This window comes from Cygnus atratus, chromosome 7 (assembly GCF_013377495.2).
Source record: "Cygnus atratus isolate AKBS03 ecotype Queensland, Australia chromosome 7, CAtr_DNAZoo_HiC_assembly, whole genome shotgun sequence".
Taxonomy (NCBI): domain Eukaryota; kingdom Metazoa; phylum Chordata; class Aves; order Anseriformes; family Anatidae; genus Cygnus; species Cygnus atratus.
Window position 1 is genome coordinate 26007194 of NC_066368.1, and position 21894 is coordinate 26029087.

The following is a 21894-nucleotide window of genomic DNA, read 5'->3' on the forward strand; positions in this document are numbered from 1 at the left end:
TACCGAAAGACCTGCTACTACAAGATATGCAGACAGTAGCAGTCATACAGGTATTTGTTCATATGAGCTTATTAGTCAGGAGACTGATCCCTGTTTTAGATGTAGCTGGCAGTAGTTCATATCTTTATGGTCCCCAAACACATGGTAATTACTGTTACATAAACAAAACCATCCTTCAATAGTGTTTAAAAAAAGCCACAGAAAACCACACTTGCTGCAAATCTACTTGTTGGAAAACTGAGCATGGAAGAACACGTTTTGATGCTTAATGTGTTGCCTATCCCAGGGAATATCAGATTTGAAATCCTCTCCTTCTACTGGCTCCCGTACCTGCTTCCCTTCTTCCTTTAGTTCATGGGTTCCCTTTGACAGCTGTGTTTATTGGGGACTGTAAATCCACCAGCCTTAAGGGTGGGCTTCATGGGAGTGGGTGACAGGACTTTCTTGGCAGCAATACCTCCTTGTGGGAGGACACAAGAATGACATCAAATTCACTGCATTCCATGTGGATTTCACACTGCTGCAAGCCAAAGGAGAAAGCTAGGTGTAAAAACAGAAGAATGTGATGTTTAGAGTTAAATAGAAGAAAGAAAATAAATTCAAAGAAGTGAAACAAGAAAGCATTATTTTGATGGTTTTGTCTGAAACAAGGAAGAGCATTTAGCTGTTGTCTGAGTGTCATCTGGAGCACTGTCTCCGAGGGGTGCTCACCAACTGCAGGAAGTGGCGTTACTGCAAGTCTCTGTACAGACAACCTGCCCTCGACTAGCAGCCCAGCAGATGTGTGTACCTTAGTCAGCAGTTTGCTAGCAGGAGCACTTATTTTTAAAGGTATTTTCAAGTAATTTTTTTATTATTTTTTTTTAGTGCTAGAGAAAGTGCATGGGTGTACAAAACAAACAAAACTTGTGGCTGAGCTGTGTTTTCACCTTTCCCTGTGCCTGAGCATAGACTTATTTTTTTTCATTTTTGGTATGCACATGCACAAATAGTGTTTGACAGCAGCAGTCAGTAGCTGATCAGCTTATGGTAGTAACAGTGTTTACTTTGGGAATCATCTATCTGTGTGTGCTTCGCTGTGCCTTGGAGGTATCTGATTTCCGTTAATTATGTAGTTAAGATGTATTCTGACTTCAGTCCTCTCAATTTCTTTTCCCTTTAATGTCTGAAGTAGCTGAAATCCTATGAATACTTTATCTTTTTGCTTCCCTATTTATGCTACTAAATTAGCACTCTGTCATTTGTGTTTCATTGTTTGTGACAAATATAATTAGGGAAGAAATCTACTTGATGGGATTTACAATAAAATGGATTAAGTTGCATCGAACTGTCATGCTGTCTACAGCATTTTAAGAAATTTCTAACGTCTTGGTGTTGGAGCTGTCATTTCCTGCTGCTTGTATATTCATAGTTGCTCTCTTCCTAGACTGCATTGGAGCTATATTTTGGGATCGTGGTCCCTTCGGCATCTTATACTTGTTCATCTGGTTGTCCCAGCTTATGTCCAGCTCGTTCTGAGGGGTTTATGTTTCAGATCCTTCTGATTTTGCTCACTCATTTGTCAATGGTGAATTAGATCCAGCCTGAATAAAGAATAAAGTTCCATGTGATTGACACCACTCAATTTCAACCTTGGCTGGAGTAATTCTGTATTGCAGATGTCCATGTAGTCTAACTCTTGACTCACGCCTGTGTAGTGCAAGAAGAAGAAAATTGTAGAAATGGATGTGAAATGAGTTGTAAGCATGGCCTTAAGCCACGTGCTTTAGGAGTCCTGTGGGGCTAAAATGTTGTGTGGTAATGCTCTCTAGGATACCTTTTCTTACAAATTAATAGTAAAAAAAAAATCAGGTAAATTTGCATGTCTTGCAAACAGAATTACTATTTTAAACATAACGGATGTGTTAGATGTTTCAGTTCCAGCTCTTACCCTTTTCTTCCTGAAACAAAGTAGTGGCTTAGGGACTTCTTCAGCACACAAAGAACATTGAGATGCTTACAAACAAGGGAAAAAAAAGAGAAGCAGGAAAACAAACAAACCTGTTGCAGTGCTGAGAACCACATTTCCCAAATTTGAGACCTTTGGCACACTCATGACAACAACATCCAAAATGTGTTTGGGTTTTCTTCAACAAACCAACTAAGTTGGGAGCTGCCTAAGGCAGTTGACACAAATATGTCTGAGTAGGAGGGTATGTATTAAATATTCACCTGTTTGTGCTGCGTTGTGGCTTCTCGCTTCATTTGGCATGCTGTGCAATCACTGGAGTATTCAGTAAGAGCTGGATGTCAATGATGAGAAGGTGGTCTGGATTTTTCAAAGCTTAATGAAAAGCTTGGCTATTGGGACAACAGAAGATAGGGTTTGTAGTGTGCATAGAGTTAATTTAAAATCAATATTTTTATTGCTACTTACTAGCAAATATTTAATTTTGGACATATATGTAATTGAATTAAATGATTGGTTTAATGAACAAGACAGGAGAGGGAGAATTTGGACGTTTATGTGCTATCCCAAGATCTCTGAATGGTTTGTGTGGGATTTTATTTTCTTCAAAGACTGAATGCTGACAGGAACATGATGTGCATTTAAATCTGGTTTGGGAAACTTCATGTTGTAGAGCTGTATGTTATTATCTACTTGGCATAGTTGCTAGCCTCATTGCTTAGATTTAATATATTTTATGTTGGTGTCAGATGTTTGGGTATATGAGATTTTCATTCTGTTAACTTTTTTTTATAATGAGAAAGGTAGTATTTGACTCCCTTCTGTGACCCAGAATTATTTAACAGTAAGGACAGCAAAGTATGTAATGGTATAAAAAGCAGGGACTAGAGCAGTTTAACATAGAGCCCCTGGCCTTGGTGTGTGCAGTTAAGATTAATGGTGATTTCCAAAGGAGTTATTTCAGAATTAAATGATTCAGAAGAACAGAAACGGAACATCATTCAGAATGAAGCATATTCTGTGTGATTTACAGTAATAGACCTTCATTCCAAGGCATGAGGGCAAGAAAAATATACCAGATTTTTTGGTAACAGTTGTGAGTTGCCAGATAACTTGCTGAGTTTTAACTATTTTTTCCAGAGTTTTGCAATATAGTCTAAGTGAATTTGTCTTCATTTTGCAGGTCAAGCCTTGAAGGTATCAGCAGAGGCATTTACCAGTGATCCCTGCTATCTTCCTAAGAGGCAGGCTGTTGTTCAAGCAGCACGATCTCTTCTTACAGCTGTCACACGGCTTCTTATTCTGGCAGATATGGTTGATGTGGCATACTTACTGGAACATCTGACTGTGGTGAGTAGAATTTGACTTAACTAACTGGGTCATCTTTTATTTTCCTGGCTCTCTGTACACAAATGTTAGTCCCATTCTTCTTTTCCCTTATAAAACTAACCCATGTTTGTTACTGTTACTTAATTAGGCGAAATAACCACAACTCTGTTCACAATTCAACATCAGAATACTTTCCTGTCTACTTAAATGTGAGTTCCTTTAATGTCAACCATAGTGTTCCATGTGACTTCAACATTACCAGATCATGCCTCTGACTCCCAAAATGCTACTGAGTTTCATCTCTGGCTGCTTACTGCACTCTGTCTGGTGTGTGTATTCTCTGGGAAGAGCAAGGAAATATTCTACTCATGCTCCTTTTTTTTTTTTTTTTTCCCTAGCATCTTCAGTAATGAGTGATAGACTGCTTAAAAAAAATCAAAGTTCTATTGTTTTCATAATGCTTCAAAATGGAAGTGGTTAGTCAGCACCACTGCTTTGAACAGAACCTCATTGCCACTAGAGGATGCAGTGACTTAATTGTAGTTGTTTGAGGATGGGGGATCAAAATTTAGCTCCCAATCAGGGTAGGAAGAAGTGTTGCTTCATCCTACAGTATTTAATAATAAAGCAATGTTTTGTGGGTTTCAGTGTTTCATTTGAAACATCCAGCTTGGACAGTTGTTAGAGGTGCAGCACAGGCTAAATGAGTACTCTTGCAGAAAAGTTTATATTGCTATATACGTATGAAATTCTCCAGCTATAAGACAGTGCCCTGTCTTTGGTACTGCTTGTGGAAAAAAATTTTAAATGATATTTTTCATTGGTTGCCATTCCATTTTTATATATGTGTTTTCATAATGCTAGATGCACCCTTCTAAAATGCTTTGAGAATGTTTTATATAAGAGAACTAAAATTGAGTTGTCTTCTTTCCTGGAATTTCAGTATTTCTAAACAACCCTATAATTCACTTCTTGATTTTCATTTGAAAATGAAAGCCAACTATAACTGGAAATCAAAAGAATGCAAAGAATCATTCAGAAAAACTCCAACATTGTAAGGAGTACAATTAAGTTATCTTTCTCTTCCATACTTTAATTTAGTTCTTTTAATAGGAGTAAGAACTAAATTCCTTACCTAAGTCTTAGAATAAATTAGTGTGGCATAACACTCCAAAATGCCTGTGTAAAAGGACTTACCGTAGTCCTGGGAAGATGGTACATTTCCATGCTTATTTGGTCTCTGCTCTGGCTGTTGAACATACCAACAGTGGTATTAGTTGTAATGGTTTCTTTTTATGTTGACGTCTAATTAGAAAATGGACTTAGAAGATTTACAAGTAGGTTTAGATTAGATTTAGAAGATTTAGAAGACTTAGAGGTAACTTCAATATATGCTACTGAACCACCTTCAAATGGTAAGAGCTTTTAAATGCCAACCAACTGAGCCAGATTTAAATAAAACTAAAGTACTTAATAATTCTTAATTTTGCTCTTTTCAGAGTCCTTAACCTCAATAATTGTACATCAGAACTCCCTTAGGAATTCCTTTTTTCTTTAGTGTAGGCTTGCTCCAGTAAAAAGGCATTATATTCAGTGGCTGTAGCATAGAAAATACTTCGTATTTTCTGTATCAGGTCTGATGTTCTCAGTGCCTACAGGTTCATATGACTTGAAAATCAGCTTTCTTTAAAAAAAATGTCATTAGCAGTTTCCCTTTGAATTTCTCATAAGGTTTTAATGCTTAATGCTCAGACCATTTTATCCTTCTCTTCACAAAGACAAGAATGTTACAGCTGTTATTAATCCTTTGAGAAGAGATGAGAATTTTAATTGCTTTTTTATTTCCATGTCTCTGAGCTCTGTAATTGTCATAAAATCAAGATGTTTAAAGGACCAAGCCAAAATTAACTTAAAAAATGGGGAAAATAAAAAATAATTGAATTAGAATAATGAAATGAAAACTCTAACCAGGGAATTTTTTTGTTTGCGAAAGAAGGTAATCCAGCATTATCAAAGATCTCTGTAGAATATTAATTAAATCTCATTCAATATGAAATATTTAATAGGGCATTATTTATGTATGTTATTTTTTAAACCCATTTGTCAAAGTGCTGAAAGTTTTTAGTCTTGCTCATTCAGTAAATCTGGTTAATTACAGCACTGTCATTCAAAACATTTAAAAACTTGCTTACTTCTACTGACAGAGTATAGTCTGGGTTTTCAAACTTCAATTTCCTCTGTAATCTTACAACAAGAATAGCAAGGAAACAATGACAATATGACTAGCTGTTATATAGAGGCTCTTCTAGTGTTACCTGTCACATCTACCATTCTAAGTGTGCCTAAGAAAAAAGATGAACCTCAGCTACTTCCAGTTGGTAGCCTCTAAAACTATTGTGCTATCACAGAATGGTTGGGGCTGGCAGGGATCTCTGGGTCCATCTGGGCCAACCCGTGCTCAGGCAGGGCCACCCACAGCAGGTTGATCAGGGCCGTGTCGAGGTGGCTTTTGACTATCTCTAACGAGGGAACCTTGACAACCACTCTGGGCAGCCTGTGCCAGTGCTCAGTCACCTCCACAGCACAGAAGTGCTTCTGGTGTTCAGAAGGAACCTCTTGTGTGTCCATTGCCTCTTGTCCTGGCACTGGGCACCACTGAAAAGAGCCTGACTCTGTCCTTGTTGCACCCTTTCTTCAGGTATTACAGACATTGAAGAGATCCCCCCAGTGCCTTTTCATTTCTTGACTGAAGTCTCGTCTCTCACAGCCTTTCCTCATAGGAGAGGTGCTCCAGTCCTGTAGTCATCTTTGTGGCCCTATGTTGGACTCTTTCCAGTGTGTCCATGTCTCTCAAACACGCTGCTCAGACTTGGGACCATTTTTTGCTTTTATGTAATAAAATCTTACTGTTAAGCAGAATATAATAATGAAAAACCTATTTTTTGTCAGAAAAATATTGATATGCTGCTTTTAAAGTAGAAACTTAGTCAGTTTAGTTGGAAGAATTTGATAAACCTGTCAAGAATTTCACTCCAAATGAAAAAATGTCCCAAACCATACCATTGTGTACATGAGAATCTTTTATCAAATTTCACTAGTAAGGTAGTAATAATTTTGGTTCTTTATTTCATTTTCTGGAATCTCCACCCAGCAAAGAGGATATAAAATAAAGCATGTCAGAGCCAGCACAAAGCTTCAGTGACCGATTGTATTTGAGCATAGCACGTTTATAGCCATTTGTGGAATTTGCAGCCTAATAAGAGTATGATGGTGCAGTACAAACACTTATTTTAATTAAAGTTGACTGAGAAAATGAAGTGCATCGCAGTGATGAGAATAGTTGGTTTCTTTAAACAACTTTTGCCTGTTTAAATAGTTGTCCACATTGGATTTCCCTTACTTAGGTTGGAGTTGGAAGTCTAATCAAAACTGAGTTGTGAAAAATGTAGTCAGACAAAGGATCGTTTCAAAGATCTCACTCTTGGATTCAGAGCTGCATTACCAGCCCCATTCATTATGGTTAGTGATGCTCAATATTTAATTAAGTGAATTAACAGACTAATGGAACTGCTTGAATTTATCGATCAAGGGAGAACAGCAAGACAGTAACAAGTTCTGAGTGTTTCATTCAAAGTGCATTGGCAGTTTGTCTTTCTCTTACCTATTTCATTTCATGCTGAGCCAGCATGTTTTGTTTACCTCTTTCCCCTTCTTGTCATGCTTGTAGATGAACTTAAGTTTAAGTCTTCATACTTCTCACAAACACCTCAGACAGTGCAATCTTTGTAAAATGTTTGCTTATAGTTATTTAAAACTATTGTCAGGAAAAGAAGGGCTACAGATGAGAAGCAACTTCCCTGCAGGGTATCCATCAGCATTAAAAATGTTTTGAGCAGAAGAGAAACATTATGGTGGCATAAAAGAAGAGAGGTTTAGGCTTACCCATTCTTCTGGTTAAGGTGTTTGGCCTGACTTGCATAACTTGCATAAGCTTGCATAAGCTTTATACAAACTGTTGGTGCAACCCAGGTATAAGGGGAGGGGGAGTGAAAGAAACAGGGCTTACTTTGAATGGATAGGGCTTGCTTTAAATAAGGTAGAACTTTTCTGGTTTGGTTTAACATAAATGTTATGGAAGTTACTATTTATTGTTTTTTTTCTCATCAAAATAATTGTAAAGCTGTGCGATCATTTCCAAATGAAGAAAGCTTAAGAATAGAGCTTAGGGATAACTATGATGCAAAAGTTGTTCATACAATAGGTCAACGTGGAATGCATACAGTTTCTACAAGTACAACCAAGTGTGAGAAATCAGTGTTATGTCTGGTGATGAAGAGATTTGAAAAGTGTTTTGAGAAAGTTGCAAGGTGGGATATTAGTAGCTGACTTATTTACTTATTTTACTTATTTATTTGGACTATGTAGCTGTCTGCATGCTCTAGTCAGGGACCTAGGACTCCATTGTGGTAGCCTGTCTTTGAGCTGCTGATGAAAAAAGAACATTTCTGAATTTTCTTCTGAGTAGTTATAATTTTTCTGCTGCTACGGCAACACTTACATTGAAGTGCCGTGCTTTATAAGAGAGTAATATGGGAGGGACACCGTGAAATTTCCTTCTATGAGTGTTAATCTTGGAGGGCAAATTCTGGATTAGTAAAAACGAACTTGGAAGTTCAGTTTCTCTTGGCAAATTATTTATTGGTAGTAAAGTAATGAAGTCAATAAAATGTAGAATAGCTTGTCTGATCAACAATTATTTGTATCTCAAGCATGCACAGATCATTCTGATCCAGAGAAATTTATTTTATAACTTCCTTGGAGGCAGATAAAAGGAAACGCATGCAAAACAAACAGTATCTGCTTTATCATCAAAATGCATGTCTTCAGACCCTCTTAAAATGAGAGCAAAATTATGACATTTCCTGAATGAAGGAGGCGGTGTGACACTCTCCATAAACATCTACAAATAGGCACCTTGCCCATTCCATTACAGCAAAATATTGAGAACTATCTTTCATAAATGTCTGCATTTAGTAATTGGAATTTTAGAGAGGTTTTTGAATATTTTTCTAACCATATCTCCTGGTGATATCAAATAGTCTATTTAGTGTTATTTAGTCTTCTAAACTAGCAGTATATATTGAAACAGGAAGGCTTTTTTAATGAACTGCTTCCTTGTGTCAGAATGGAAACTGAATTTGCTTTTCTTCCTTAATTCATCAATATTAAAAGAGATTTTACAGATGAACAAAACAGTTCAGTGCTATTTTGCTGCCCTGCACTACAAAAGATTGAAATTTTGATTGGCAAATTCTGTTTAACTTCTGTGAGCCATTCCTCCTTTTTATTATTGAATAATGAACTGGCTTTTGCAGCACTGGCCCTAAGTGTGAGCGAGGCCCATAATGAGAATAATGCGAAGTGATAGTCCCCCTGTACTTGGCTCTGGTGAAGCCGCACCTCGAGTACTGTGTTCAGTTTTGGGCCCCTTGCTACAAGAAGGACATGGAGGTGCTTGAGAGAGTCCAGAGAAGGGCGACGAAGCTGGTGAGGGGTCTGGAGAACAAGTCTTATGAGGAGTGGCTGAGGGAGCTGGGGTTGTTCAGCCTGGAGAAGAGGAGGCTCAGGGGTGACCTTATCGTGCTCTCTATAGGTACCTTAAAGGAGGCTGTAGCGAGGTGGGAGTTGGTCTATTCTCCCACGTGCCTGGTGACAGGACGAGGGGTAATGGGCTAAAGTTGTGCCAGGGGAGGTTTAGGTTGGATATTAGGAAGAACTTCTTTACCGAAAGGGTTGTTAGGCATTGGAATGGGCTGCCCAGGGAAGTGGTTGAGTCACCATCCCTGGAGGTCTTTAAAAGACGTTTAGATGTAGAGCTTAGTGATCTGGTTTAGTGGGGGACTTGTTAGTGTTAGGTCAGAGGTTGGACTAGGTGATCTTGGAGGTCTCTTCCAACCTAGATGATTCTGTGAAGTAAAGGAAGCGCAGCAGGCCATGTCAGCCTCATGACTTAGCTGGACGCCCATGCAGGTGACACTGCAGGTATGTGGTTTGTCAAATAGCATCACTGGCAAACTGAAGCATTATCTGCTGCCTCCCACACCTCTTTCTGTTTGTGGGCATTATATGGTTATTACCAGAAATAAGACTTTGTACTTCATACTTAATGTTTCCTTCCACAAGTCCAGCTGTAAGCAAATGAAGTACTTTGCACTGCATATTTATGATCTCATGTTTTTGTGGCCTGGCCTCTTGTTTAGTTGACAGGGTGTTAATTTTCATGGTGCATATTGAGATTCCCAGGTGTATCAAGGGAATCCTGTTAAACTTTGAGTGAGTTTTGTCCACTTAAGGTATCTGTCTGCTTTTCAAGGATCTGGCTTATGTCAAGTCCTAAACCAGGATGCTTCAGATCCAACTTAGTGACTTGAACCAAAACCTCAGACTGAGCCAAACAAGGTCTAACTTGTCTAGTGCAGGAACTTTCCTTGGGATACCAGAAAGGATGCAAGGATGCTAAGTGCTGTTGCAAAGAAACACTATCAAAATGTGTTAATTAAACTAGATCTTAAAAATCAGGTATCAAGTGCTTTTAATACCATTACTCATTCCATAAATACTCCTGTGATAAATCTGTTCGCTTGCAACAGCTAAACGAGGTAGCAATAGTAAACAAATTAACCTTGTACAGAAAAGTGCAGAGCTAAGCTACAACATTCAAAGAGTGTAAAGTTTATTGAATTGAAGAAATTAATTTGAATAAAGACTAAATATAGTGGACTTTAAGTATCAAAATTTTAGTATAATTTCCTGCTGAAGCATTATGCAGATACTTTGTGAATGCCTCAGCCTCTTCTCTTTGAACCCATTGCCTGATTTTCATCACATAAAGCAGAAGATCAGAGATTCCAGGGCTCATGAAAATAGGATGGTGGACAGTGAAGAAAAAACTTCTGCTGCAGATAGAAAGCCTACAACAGTTGCTAACAAAATCACCAGTGGATTCTCAGGTAGCCCTCGTATATAGCTTGACAGCAGGAAAACCTTTAGTCAGAGCTCACATCTCTTTTTGACATTACATTAAATAACCTGTCAGACTGAAGGAAATTTGGTCCTGATGTTTACAGTAGCCCTTGTTAATTAGTTGGAACCATGATCATCTTCTGTGAGGACACTGTGGAGTTTTCAATGTACTTAACAGGGTCATCGTACTTAGGAGGCCATATTAGTAACAATTCCAGTCCATCCTCATTCTGGATTCTCATCACTTTCTGAGTTGTGGGTGGGATTTTTGTACTTCAGGATCCCTAAAATGGGACTGTAGAAGTTGCCTCACGTAATTTAGGGCTTCCATTATGTGTTAGTTTCTGGTCGGATAAGTATTCAACCTTCATTCAGCACCTGGCAGTACTACTCAGGTCATAATGTCTGGTGTGATATCCACTTTGTGGTATTTTTTTTTAGTTCCAGGGTACTTGGCACTAATTTTACAATTGTTGACTTTTTTATTTTGAAAGGAGTGTCATAATATTCATCAACTAAATCCATAGATCATTCTTGTAAGATCATTTCCTGTATTTTGAAAAGATTTAAAGTAATATATGATGTGTTTGTGCTGATATTAAGACAATTAACCAGTAGTGCCACAGAAAGCAAAATAGTAGTAAAGGAATGCTGCTTCTCAACTTCCAGAAACTATGGTCAAAGTACTTTGAAAAAGCAACAAGAAAAAAAGAGCTTCTTTGGACTCTCCCCTTATGGTTATTTACATTCGGTTATCAGTGAGAAAGAGGAAGAAAATTCTAATACTACTTTTCACCTCTAGACAAAAGTCTTGGCGGGGGTTTTCTTGCTCTTCACCTACAAATAGTAGTCCAGACTGATAGAGGAAAATCCAGATATGGTTAAGGTTTAAAGGATGTTCTGGTAACTTTTGTAAGTCCAAGGCAGTTTTTTTCAGTTTCCTTTTGATGTCAGTGAAAAGGGAATACGGAAGTTGTCTTAAAGTTGTTGGCATGTTTTTTGAATTTACTTTTGAGTTAAACTTTTCCTCACATGTTAAGACAGACTTACTCTAATTGGTTAGTTTCTTGAGGCTGGCCATCACACATCTTTTTTCTATTATTCAGGTATATTATCCCTGAAATTACATGCTTGGTTTCTATTTGTTCATCCTTGCTTGCTGGTTCTTGGATCTCTTTCCAGACAGCCAAACACATTATTAATATTCAGGTTGCTTCAGGACATGAGGAATCGAGTGAGCTTGCTAGCACAGTTCCTGCCAAAGGAAGAATTGGAACTATGGAATTAAGTACATCCTTAAGAGGATGATGATTGTACTGCTCCACTACTTGTGTCTAATGTGTTGATGAGAAAAAAGACTGCTTTGTAGTAGCTAGTGAGTTTAGGAATCATTTGTGACCCAGTATTGCTCAACCCCATAACAGGGTTCAGGAGCTTTGAGGTAGTTTCTGGAGAACTGTGTCATGGGTTTGAGCTGAGCGAATATGGTGGACTGGGACAGATACATTATGAGCAGTTTACTAGACTCATCAAGGAGCAGTTTTTATTTATTTATTTATTTAATTAATTTAATTTATTTAACTTTATTCCAGTTTTGGTTGCAGATGATGTAATTAAATTGCTTCCACCTGACAGGACACCCTGCTGGAGTGTGAATTGGTGAAAGCAAGCTTTGCAAGTTCAAGGGTTTCAGAGCATCTCTGGAGCAGAGGGAAAATCAGAGGGGGGAAAACGTGCAAGATAATGAAGTTGAACAGAAAAGAATTAAGAGTTTTACAGTTTATCTTAGCATTTATGTTTTCTCAGCTGTGCTGTTAGAGAATTCAGTGCAGTATACTTTGAATGAGAAAGCATTCTTTTATTTTTTGGTAGTAAACATTTCAACTGCAACTGGAAAGTCTCAAGTTAACCTTGAGTGGTGCTGAATGAGGTGTAGTAAGGTAAATTACAAATGGAAATAAATACTGCTTTATCTTGCTTCTTAGTTTTGTGAGCCGTAAGACTGAAATATAGGCCCACAGCATGTGGAAAACGAGAAGTGGTGACTTGCGTGGGGATTCCAGGATGTGTCTGTCAGTTGCAGATTGCCAGCTGAAATCTGCAGCTGTTCATCCCCAAAGTGGGCCTACTTAGTGGCTGTTGAGTAGTGTCCACAGCTGAGGTTTCCTTAAATGCCCACAGAACAAGTCATGTTGTGGAGAAGTCTACATCCAGGTCAGCACTAGCTGCCAAAGCTGCTGTCAGCTTTTAAAGAGGGACTGAAGATGAGTGGAGATTCTCTTTTTTTCTGCTCCTGTGGTTCCTTTTTCCAATTCAATGACTGTAGTGTTAGCCAAGGTACACAGAAGTGTGCTGTTGTTGTTATTGCAGTGCTTAGTTTGCCAGAAATGACTGGAAAACAGTTCATTTCTTCGGGTCATCTGCCTCATTTCCTGGACAGTAGTGCCACAACCCAACTTACAGTAGGTAATTCACATACAGTCTTTGTAACTGTAGTAAGCTAAGGTAGTATGTTGGACAGATGTAGAAACCATGTAGTTTTTCCTGGTTATCAGTGTAAAAATGTGTTTCTAGACTGACTGCTGGTGCTAATCGCTGAGATGACAGAGTATTTCTAAACTCCTTGTGGCTTTACAGCTGTTACATGCTTGTGTGGGAAAGAATAATATTTACAGATGGTGAAACAGCAAAAGCCAGAGAATTGATTTCCTGAAGCAGCAAGGAAGCTGTAGCAAAATCAGATGTCTGACCTTGTCAAAAAGATAGAATTCCATTTCTGTAACTGCGGGTGTGAATGACTTCAGTCTGCTGTTCTAGGTCTTGGACCTGGAATACTAACAGAGCCATGGGAGGGCAACTTCCTTCCCTGTGCATCGTTTCATAACCAGTAGAATAACCAGAATACACCTTTGTTTTTCTGGAGCATGACGTATTAACCCCCGGAGTGCTTGACAAATCACTTAAATTTATCAAGGCTAGGATCAGGTAGGGACTGAGACATTTCAACCTGCTCATGTTTTCTTTACCTTAACGGGAGAAATGTGGTTGAGGATGTTTGCTGTTTAGGGTTTTTTTAATCAATACACCAATTCATATTTTCTCTCTACCTTCTTTTAAAATTTGCTTATCTGTGTGTATGTTATTCGAGCGAAGTCTTCATAGTGTTTTTTTTTTCCTTGTATAGCAGCTGTTAAATACTGGTTTCACTGAGGACTCAAGAACTATATTATAAACATGTGGTATGTGGGAAAGCTTTTTTTAAAAAGTAATCTGAAGTATATCTCCTAGAAAAAGAAGACTTATAAAATTGAGTTTTTAAATTTTTTTTTTTTTTGTTGTTAGACACACCTGAATAGGAGAGAATATATATCTTGCTACTACTTTATAAGCTCAGGAAGTTGTGTACAAAATACTTCTGTAACTTTATATCAATGATGTAGCAAACATCCTGATCAGACCCTAAAGGATGGGTTTTCGATTTGATTAAAATTAAAACTAGAAACAAACAAGTTTTACGCTTGCTGTGACCATCTCTGTTGCCAAGCACCAGAATGTGTGTTGTGTCCAGAAAGTCCATCCAGCAGTCAGACCACATGATGCTTGTGTCCAGATGTTAGGACCAGGATCTGTTGTGAAGATCAGAGGCTGAGAGGCACCAGTAGTCAGGTCCTTCTCAAATCTCCTGGGTTGTTCTTAGATTGGTGCCCATGTGCATATCTGGATTGTCCTGTACCTTTTTAGACCTAACAGACATCAGCGTCCCCATCCTGTCTGAGAGTTCTTTCTAGTCTTTGTCTCCAGTTCTGGATGGCAGTGCAGTTGCTCCTAGGTGGTAGATGCAGTGGGATCCTGGTGACCTACTAATTTATGGGCCATTCTGAGAGCCCTTCCCTTGCTGTGTTCCTTCAGACTGCCTCTGTGCTGATATCTCCCATTCTCCTTTCGCACAAATCTTATCATTTCTGTTGCAGTTCCCTACAGCTGGGTTGGTATTGTTCATCTCTTTGATAAGTACCAGTACTGTTTTTAGTAATAGTGTGTGTGAAAGAAGTGCTACATTTAAAAGTCTTCAGCCTTGCAGAGTATGGTAAGTAAGTTAACTTGATAGTACCCTGAAAAACAGGATCTACTGTTATGCTTGTTCAAATGAGGAGTTCATGGCCTTTATGAAGCTGCATATGCTTTTTGTTAGTTGGGGGGCGAGAGGGGAAGTATCCTGTAGATTGTTAAAGAACTGATCTTTAGAGATCAGGCAGATTGCTAGTGTTTTGTCTTATGTAAGTCTTATCTGTGAAGTTTAGAGGATTTAATTTACTTAAATGGGATATATGTGCTATACTTTGGATAATGGAATTGATTTCAAAGTTGTAGAAATGTGCTTGTGTCTATAAGATGGTATACTTGAAGATGACAGTATTTAAAATAAAATCCTTACACACACACAAAAAAAAAACCACCAACAAAAACCAAACCAACAACTGTGTGAGTGATATTTTTTTCTTTACTATCACAGTTTCAAAGAACCTTTGAAATGCTAAGAAATGTGTCCAGTAAGTCTGATCTACAGAAAACCTACCAAAAGTTTCGGAAGGATCTGGAAAATCTTGATTACTTGGCATTCAAACGTCAACAGGTAAGAACATGGAAGCTGGGATGGGAGACATAAAGTACTGGGCAGAAGCATGGTAGGTGTGAGAAGAAGCATTTGGTAGGGTTATTGTTCTATCAGTAGGGTTTAATACTTATGTAATGTGATTGTGAAAGTCAGTAGGAAGGGTGGCAATTCCCTTTAATGCATAAGGTGTTGGAATGCGTGGTACTTGATTTCTGAAGATTTCTTTGTCATAGGGCAAGGTAGGTATGGCAGGTAGGTGAGGCTCAGCTGACTATTAAACTTTGCATTAACATAAAATGTTTTTATTAAATGGCATAAAAGTACTGTTTGGATTTTTTTTTTTGACTTGGGAAATGAACTTAAATCCACAAAAGTCAATGAAATCAAATGCTAACTGTACATGCAAACCATCAATTATTTTTTTAGAAATGAATTTACAAGGCTAGATTGCACAAAACAGTGTATAGTCTTTCACACATGCTGGTGAGATCAAGGTTAAATCAAGTTGTTAACATGTATTTAATCTTGGACATACTTTCTGTAAGTTGTGTGATATCTGTGAAATTGTCAGCTCTCATATTATGTCTTAATTTTTGCTTTTTTTGGGGGAAAAACAGGCTTCGTGTCTTGCAGATCATATTGATGAAGTGCACTAACATTTCTGTGTGGGTTGTTTTATTTGATATTTTTCTGAATTCTGTCACTTGGTGTCAGTGTTGTCTAACACTTCACTTGGAGGCAGATCAGTTCCAGTTGTTTATATCAGGTAATTGATTTGATAGTTTAAAAAATGAGGAAAGGGCTCAGGGACAGATTGTATCTGAACACATGAATATTTGGTTCTTGAATTGGGGAGATGAAGGAGCAATTTGCTTGGGTGAGTTTTGGAATGGTGGGAGCTGTTATTCTGGGAGAAATATAGCATATTTCTTTGTGCCCTTGGACGTGGGGCTGCTGGGATGCAAAAGAGTGTTTCAACTGGCAACTAATGCTAGTTTTATCCTGTAATGTGGGTTTGTTATTTGATCTCATATTTATGTCAAGCATAATAAATGTCACATCTGCAAGGGTTTGGAGTGTGTTTCTGAGCCAGGGAAGTGTAAATTCTGTAATTGCTTCTCAGGCTATCACCACACTTTTATTGGGATTAGCTTTCTCTAGTCTGAATTCTCATTCTTACGTTGCAAAATTCATCATTTTAGTTATATATATCTGGTTCTCTAGCAGACTCTGAACATGCTTCAGTAACATACTTCACCTTCAGCAGGGTGTCTTTTCTCCTGATTTCAAATCTTCACTATTTTTCTTTCCTATCTGTAGTACTTTGAAGCCATTTAGAGAATCTCAACGTTCTTGTTTAATATCAGGTTTTCATACATCTCCTCACGCTATTTCTGATGTCTTTCTGCTCTGTTTCTGTGTTGGCAGAAGCTTTTGCACTTGTAGGTACTAGAGGTGTATTAGCTATAAAATTATTTCCTGCTTTCAGTCACAGAAGATAAGCTTTTTACTAGGCCGTGCGTCTTTACAAAATGAAGTACAATGCTATTAAGAAAACAAACTAGGCCAAGGCTGAAATCAGAAAAAGTCTAGAGATGTTCTCTGTATCTCAGTCTGAATTGCATACCTGATCAGTAGCTCTATGGTTTGGCAACTTTTTTGAATAGTAACTGGTTTTGATACTGAGATTTTCATCTCAGTAGAACTTTCTGGAGATTGAGCAGATAGGAATTTGAAAAGCTGCTTCTGTTAGCTATAGAAGACACTTTAAATTGCCTCCTGCTTTGGAAAGAAAGCGATCTTTTTTGAAAAGGTTAAGATTTGCTTTGATTACGTATGGAAAAAGCACAGATCTAGATTGGGACTGAAGCTGTTCTGAGTTTGTGACTTTCATTACTGTGTTAATGGAGTGTACCTTTAAATGATAACCTATGTGCTCTCTTGTTAGATTAAGGGTTATTCATAGCCCTACTGGCAAACTGTTGAGTCACTGTAATCTATTTGGAAATGAACAGCAGTTGTATACAATACCAATATGAATCCATTTGTCAAAAAAATATATATTTGTTTCACTTTATCCAAAAAAGAAAGATGGAAGCAGACAACTATTTCATTCAAAAGCAATGTAATTCTGCAGTGTTGGAAGTTTTCGGATCAGGTGGGAAATTACAACTTTTTTTTAAAAGGATGTTTAAAATGACCCATTTTGCCTCTGATTTTTAACTATGGACCAAACTTCTATGAGTGGTAGAAGTATAAAAGACACAAATTTGTTTGGAATGATGGCTTATGTTAAATAATATGTAGCTGGCAAATCTCAGAATGGAGTAGAAGCTCTTGAATTTTCAGGTAGCCAACAGATTGCTGACATAAACCTGTTTTCAAAATTGTCAACAGTTCTGTTCTGGCTTTCTTCATACAAAAGCCTCAAGTTTGTTAGCATGTGTTGGTAAATACTCTCAGAGTTTTCAGATTCTAATTTAGTCTGAGTGGATGTATGAGTTGGAATGGTAGTGGTCAGGGTGGCTAACTTCTTTGGTAATTACAGAGGAGGAAAATTGAGGCTTCTTGGAGTCATTCATGTTTCAAGGCTGAGCTGTGTGCATGACACCTAGTGGTGTTCTCAGAAAGCCTGCAGGATGCTCTCTGATTCTTTTGTGACTCAAACACATGAAGTATTGTTACCTGTGTATGCTGGATCTAGATGCTGTTGCTGTGGTGAACTCCCACCATATTCAAGTCTGCTCTACTATGGTGCTGCATGTCAGCTTTCCGTTTTACTGTCAGTGGAAGACACATCTCCATCTCTACAGGCTTGCCATATGTTTCCAACAGATGCCTTATTAGCCAAGTCACTTGGAAACATGCTTAACTCAGGCCAGGTGAAGATAAAATGCAAATAAAACATTTATACTCAACAGCCAAACATAGGCAGACCTCTTGCAAACGTTGATAAATGATGCAGGTGAAGAAATGCACCAAGCTGTTTGCTGGTTACTGCAGACCCACTTGTAGCCCTGGCACGGGCTTTTGGTTTACATGCCTTTTATTCTCCCCATTCTGGCATTTGTGTGACCCTACACAAATAAGGAGATACTTCAGCATGCTAAACTGCTTTTTTGTGATCTCATTATTTTGTTACTCACTTGCTTAAATTGACATTCTTTCTCTCTCAGCCCCATCCAGAAGAACATCCCTTTGTCGATCTAACTTCTTGTAGACTTCACTGACAAGACACTTGCTGGCAACTTAGTCTTTCCACACTCTTCTAAGGTTGGGTTGTATCTGCCAAAGAGATCCATTTCATTAGAGAATAACAGTTTATAGCAAGTCTCCCATTTTGAAGTCTTCCAGATCTGTGTCTCAGATTTTTTTTTTTCATGTCCAGTTTAGTAATTCTTTTGAATTACAACAGACTTCTCAGTATCTTGATATTGACTATTGTCTGAAGTTTGACTGAAACAATAACTGCATACCACAATGAGTAGCAGAATTCTTCTCTTGTCCTGTGACTTACGGAATGTTTCCAGTAAGAGTTAAGTAAACTTTACAATGAGCATTGTTTTGTATCAATCCATGCATTAACATGTCTGTTATACGAATATTTAATTACATGGGAAATTGGATAAAATGGTAAAGCACTTTGGGGTAAGAGGGGACTTTAAGGCATAGATCCCAGCGCTTTTTTTTTCCTTTGGGGTACTGTAGCAGAGCTGTAAATGACACTCTGCAAACACTTTGCAACAGGCCTGTTTTATACTGTCCTGTTTGCTTCCCATTAATACTTCATTTTGTCCAATGTCTCTGTTACTATCAGTAACAATAGATCTCTGCAACCCAGGTGGTCTGTGGAGACTTTTGAGAGTTACATTAGGAAGACAACAGTATTACTGTTGCTGTCTAGTTCACTTTGAGATGGTGGAAAAACTTCTAAAAAATGTCTTATTTTGATGGCATGGGTAGATTTGCACAGGTAAGTTCTATGCAGAATGTACTGAGATTGTGTTGTTTTTTCAAAGTGTCTGTAGCTGTAATTGTTTCATTCCTGAATAGCTTCCTGTTCAGGAGAGACAACGTATTCTACCTTTTAGAAAAGTCTAAAGAATAATACAATTTAGAGGGTTCTATAACAATTTCCATGTTTTAACACTTCAAGTTAACAAAAATTCTTTCCTGTGTTCTACCACCTCTGGTAGAAAAGTAATGAGAAGAAGACATAAGCAATCTTGTTTTTCTTATTTATTTGTTTAGACTTCCTTTTCAGAAATAACGTTCCTCCTAAAATCCTGTGTGGTAATTTCCATTAATTATACTTTCTGTTGCTAAGGAAGAATTTATTTGCAGTAAGCTTTGCATGGACTAATGCAAATTTAACAAATGTGCGGCCATGAACACCACTCAAACTTTCTGCTTTGCGAATTAGTATGAACTTCATGAATTATATCTTGCACTTTTGGTATAGATGATAACCTATTGGAGAAAAAGAATAAAATATGAATTTTGTGTGTTGAGGAATGATTAAGAGTGGACTTAGCAACCAGGTAACAAATAGACTTAATAGGCGACTCTTAGTTGCTGTGTTTATTCTGTTGATCTTTTCCTGTTTCCATGTAAGTAGACAAATTTAAGGAAACATGCAAGCATTTTACAGTAGAAGGACACCGAAAGCGATATTAAATCAAAAAATCTCTGGTCATAGACAGAGACGTGTAGTACTTGTGAATTCTTGTGGACTGCTGCCAGATATACGGGAATGGAATGGTATCATCAGTGAATCCAAGAGATACGGAAGAGTAAACAGAGGAAAGTATAAATGAAGAGAGGACAAAAAATACAGTGTCAAACTTGATCACAATTGCTATTCACAATTGTTTTGCTTTCTAATTATCCTGGCCAAGGAATGTGATTTGATCTTGTTGTGGTTTAGCCCGGCTGGCAGTCAAACACCACACAGCCATTCGCTCACCCTCCCCCCTCCCTCTCCGGGATGGGGGAGAGAAACGGGAAAGTGAAGTCTGTGAGTTGAGATAAAGACAGTTTATTAAGACAGGGAAAAGAATAACAACAACAATAATAATAATAATAGTATTAATGGTAATAATGTGTACGAAATAAGTGATGCACAATGCAATTGCTCACCACCCGCTGACCGATGCCCAGCCTATCCCCGAGCAGCCGGCCCCCCCTCCACCCCGGCTAGCCACCCCTATATATTGTTCAGCATGACGTCAGATGGTATGGAATACCCCTTTGGCCAGTTTGGGTCAGCTGTCCTGGGTCTGTCCCCTCCCAGCTCCTGCTGCATCCCTAGCCTGCTCGCTAGCAGGACAGAGCGAGAAGCTGAAAAGTCCTTGGCTTGGTGTAAGCACTGCTCTACAACAATTAAAACATCAGCATGTTATCAGCGCTCTTCTCATTCTAATCCAAAACATAGCACCCTGCCAGCTACTAGGAGGAAAATTAACTCTGTCCTAACTGAAACCAGGACAGATCTTTAACAGATTTTTTTTTTTAAGTGTTTGTGAAGATGCATGAAAATCAATGGTATTACTTGTTGGAGATGTTTGAATGCATGTTCATCCCTGTCTTGCAAAGCTCCTGTTAGGATGGAGGATGTTAGAGGGGGAGAAGAAGCAGTGGTGTAGTGGGTTTATGTGGCAAGGTTTTGGTAGCGGGCACCATAGGGGTGGCTTCTGTGAGAAGGATCTAGAAGCTGCCCCATGTTTGGTAAGGGCCCCACTGCTGACCAGAGCTGAGACAATAAGTGATGTTGTTTTGCGCCTCTGTGAGAGCATATTTAAGACAGGAGAAAAAAAAAATGCTGTGCCACACACAGCAGCTGGGAGAGTGAGAGGAGTGAGGAACAGCCTTGCAAGCGCCAAGGTCAGTGAAGAAGGAGGGGTAGAGGTGCTCCAGGCACCAGAGCAGAAGTCCCCTGTGGCCTGTGGTGAGGACCATGGTGAGGCAAGTTGTCCCCCTGCAGCCCATGGAGTACCATGGTGGAGCAGGGTTCCACCCTGCAGCCCGTGGAGGAGACCACGGTGGAGCAGGTGGACCTGCACCAATGGAGACTGCGGCCTGTGGAAGACCCCTGCCGGAGCAGATTCCGGGCCGGACCTGTAGCCCCTGGAGAGGAGACCACGCAGGAGCAGGTGATCTGGCAGGAGCTTCTGCCCATGGGGGATCCAGGTCGGAGCAGTTTGCTCCTGAGGGATGGACCCCATGGTACGGACCCATATCTGGAGCAGTTCTTGAAGAGCTGCTGCCTGTGGGCAGCCCACGCCGGATCGGTTCGGCAAGGACTGCATCCCGTGGGAGGGACCCCACAGCACAGGGGATGAGAGTGACCGAGAAGGAGTGGCAGAGAAGAAGCGCCATAGACTGACCATAACCCCCATTCCCCTGTTCCCCTGCGCCGCTCGGGGGGGAGGAGGTGGAAGAGGGTGGATGGGGGGGAAGGTGCTTTTGGTTTCTTTCCTTTGTTTCTCGCTTCTCTAGCTTGTTAGTAATAGGCAATAAATCTTACTATCTCGCTATGCTGAGTCTGTTTTGCCCATCACAATAATTACTGCGTGATCTCCTCATCCTTATCTCAACCCTTGAGCCCTTTCCGTCGTATTTTCTCCCCGTTCCTCTTTCAGGAGGGGGAGTGAGAGAGCGGTTGTGGTAGAGCTCGGCCGCCTAGCCGAGTAAAACCACCATAAGTGGTAATATGGGGACGATAATGGATGAGAGGGGAGAAAGGAATTGTCTTCATTCTCATAGGTGTTATTTTGAGGCAACTCAGTGTGTCTAAGACAGACACACTGAGTTTTGTATGGATTTTCTTCGTCGATAAGAGCGATTTGCATGGGCATTAGGCAAGTCTAAAGATAACTGTAGATGTCAGCAAAGAACCTGTGATATTAAAACCTAGTGATCAGTGGGGAACACCCAAGCATTTTCTATCCTCCAGCATTTGTGGTCTTAGGACCTGCTT

General features: G+C 39.1%; 1 protein-coding gene across 1 annotated transcript in view; it reads left to right on the forward strand.

Moving 5' to 3' along the window:
• CTNNA3 (catenin alpha 3) overlaps window positions 1–21894 on the forward strand; it is a 467780-nt gene that overhangs the window by 25608 nt on the left and 420278 nt on the right. The window contains exons 4-5 of the mRNA XM_035543318.2: window positions 3132–3298; window positions 14814–14933. Of these exons, the coding sequence (XP_035399211.1) occupies window positions 3132–3298; window positions 14814–14933 (287 nt within the window). The remainder of the gene's footprint in view (window positions 1–3131; window positions 3299–14813; window positions 14934–21894) is intronic.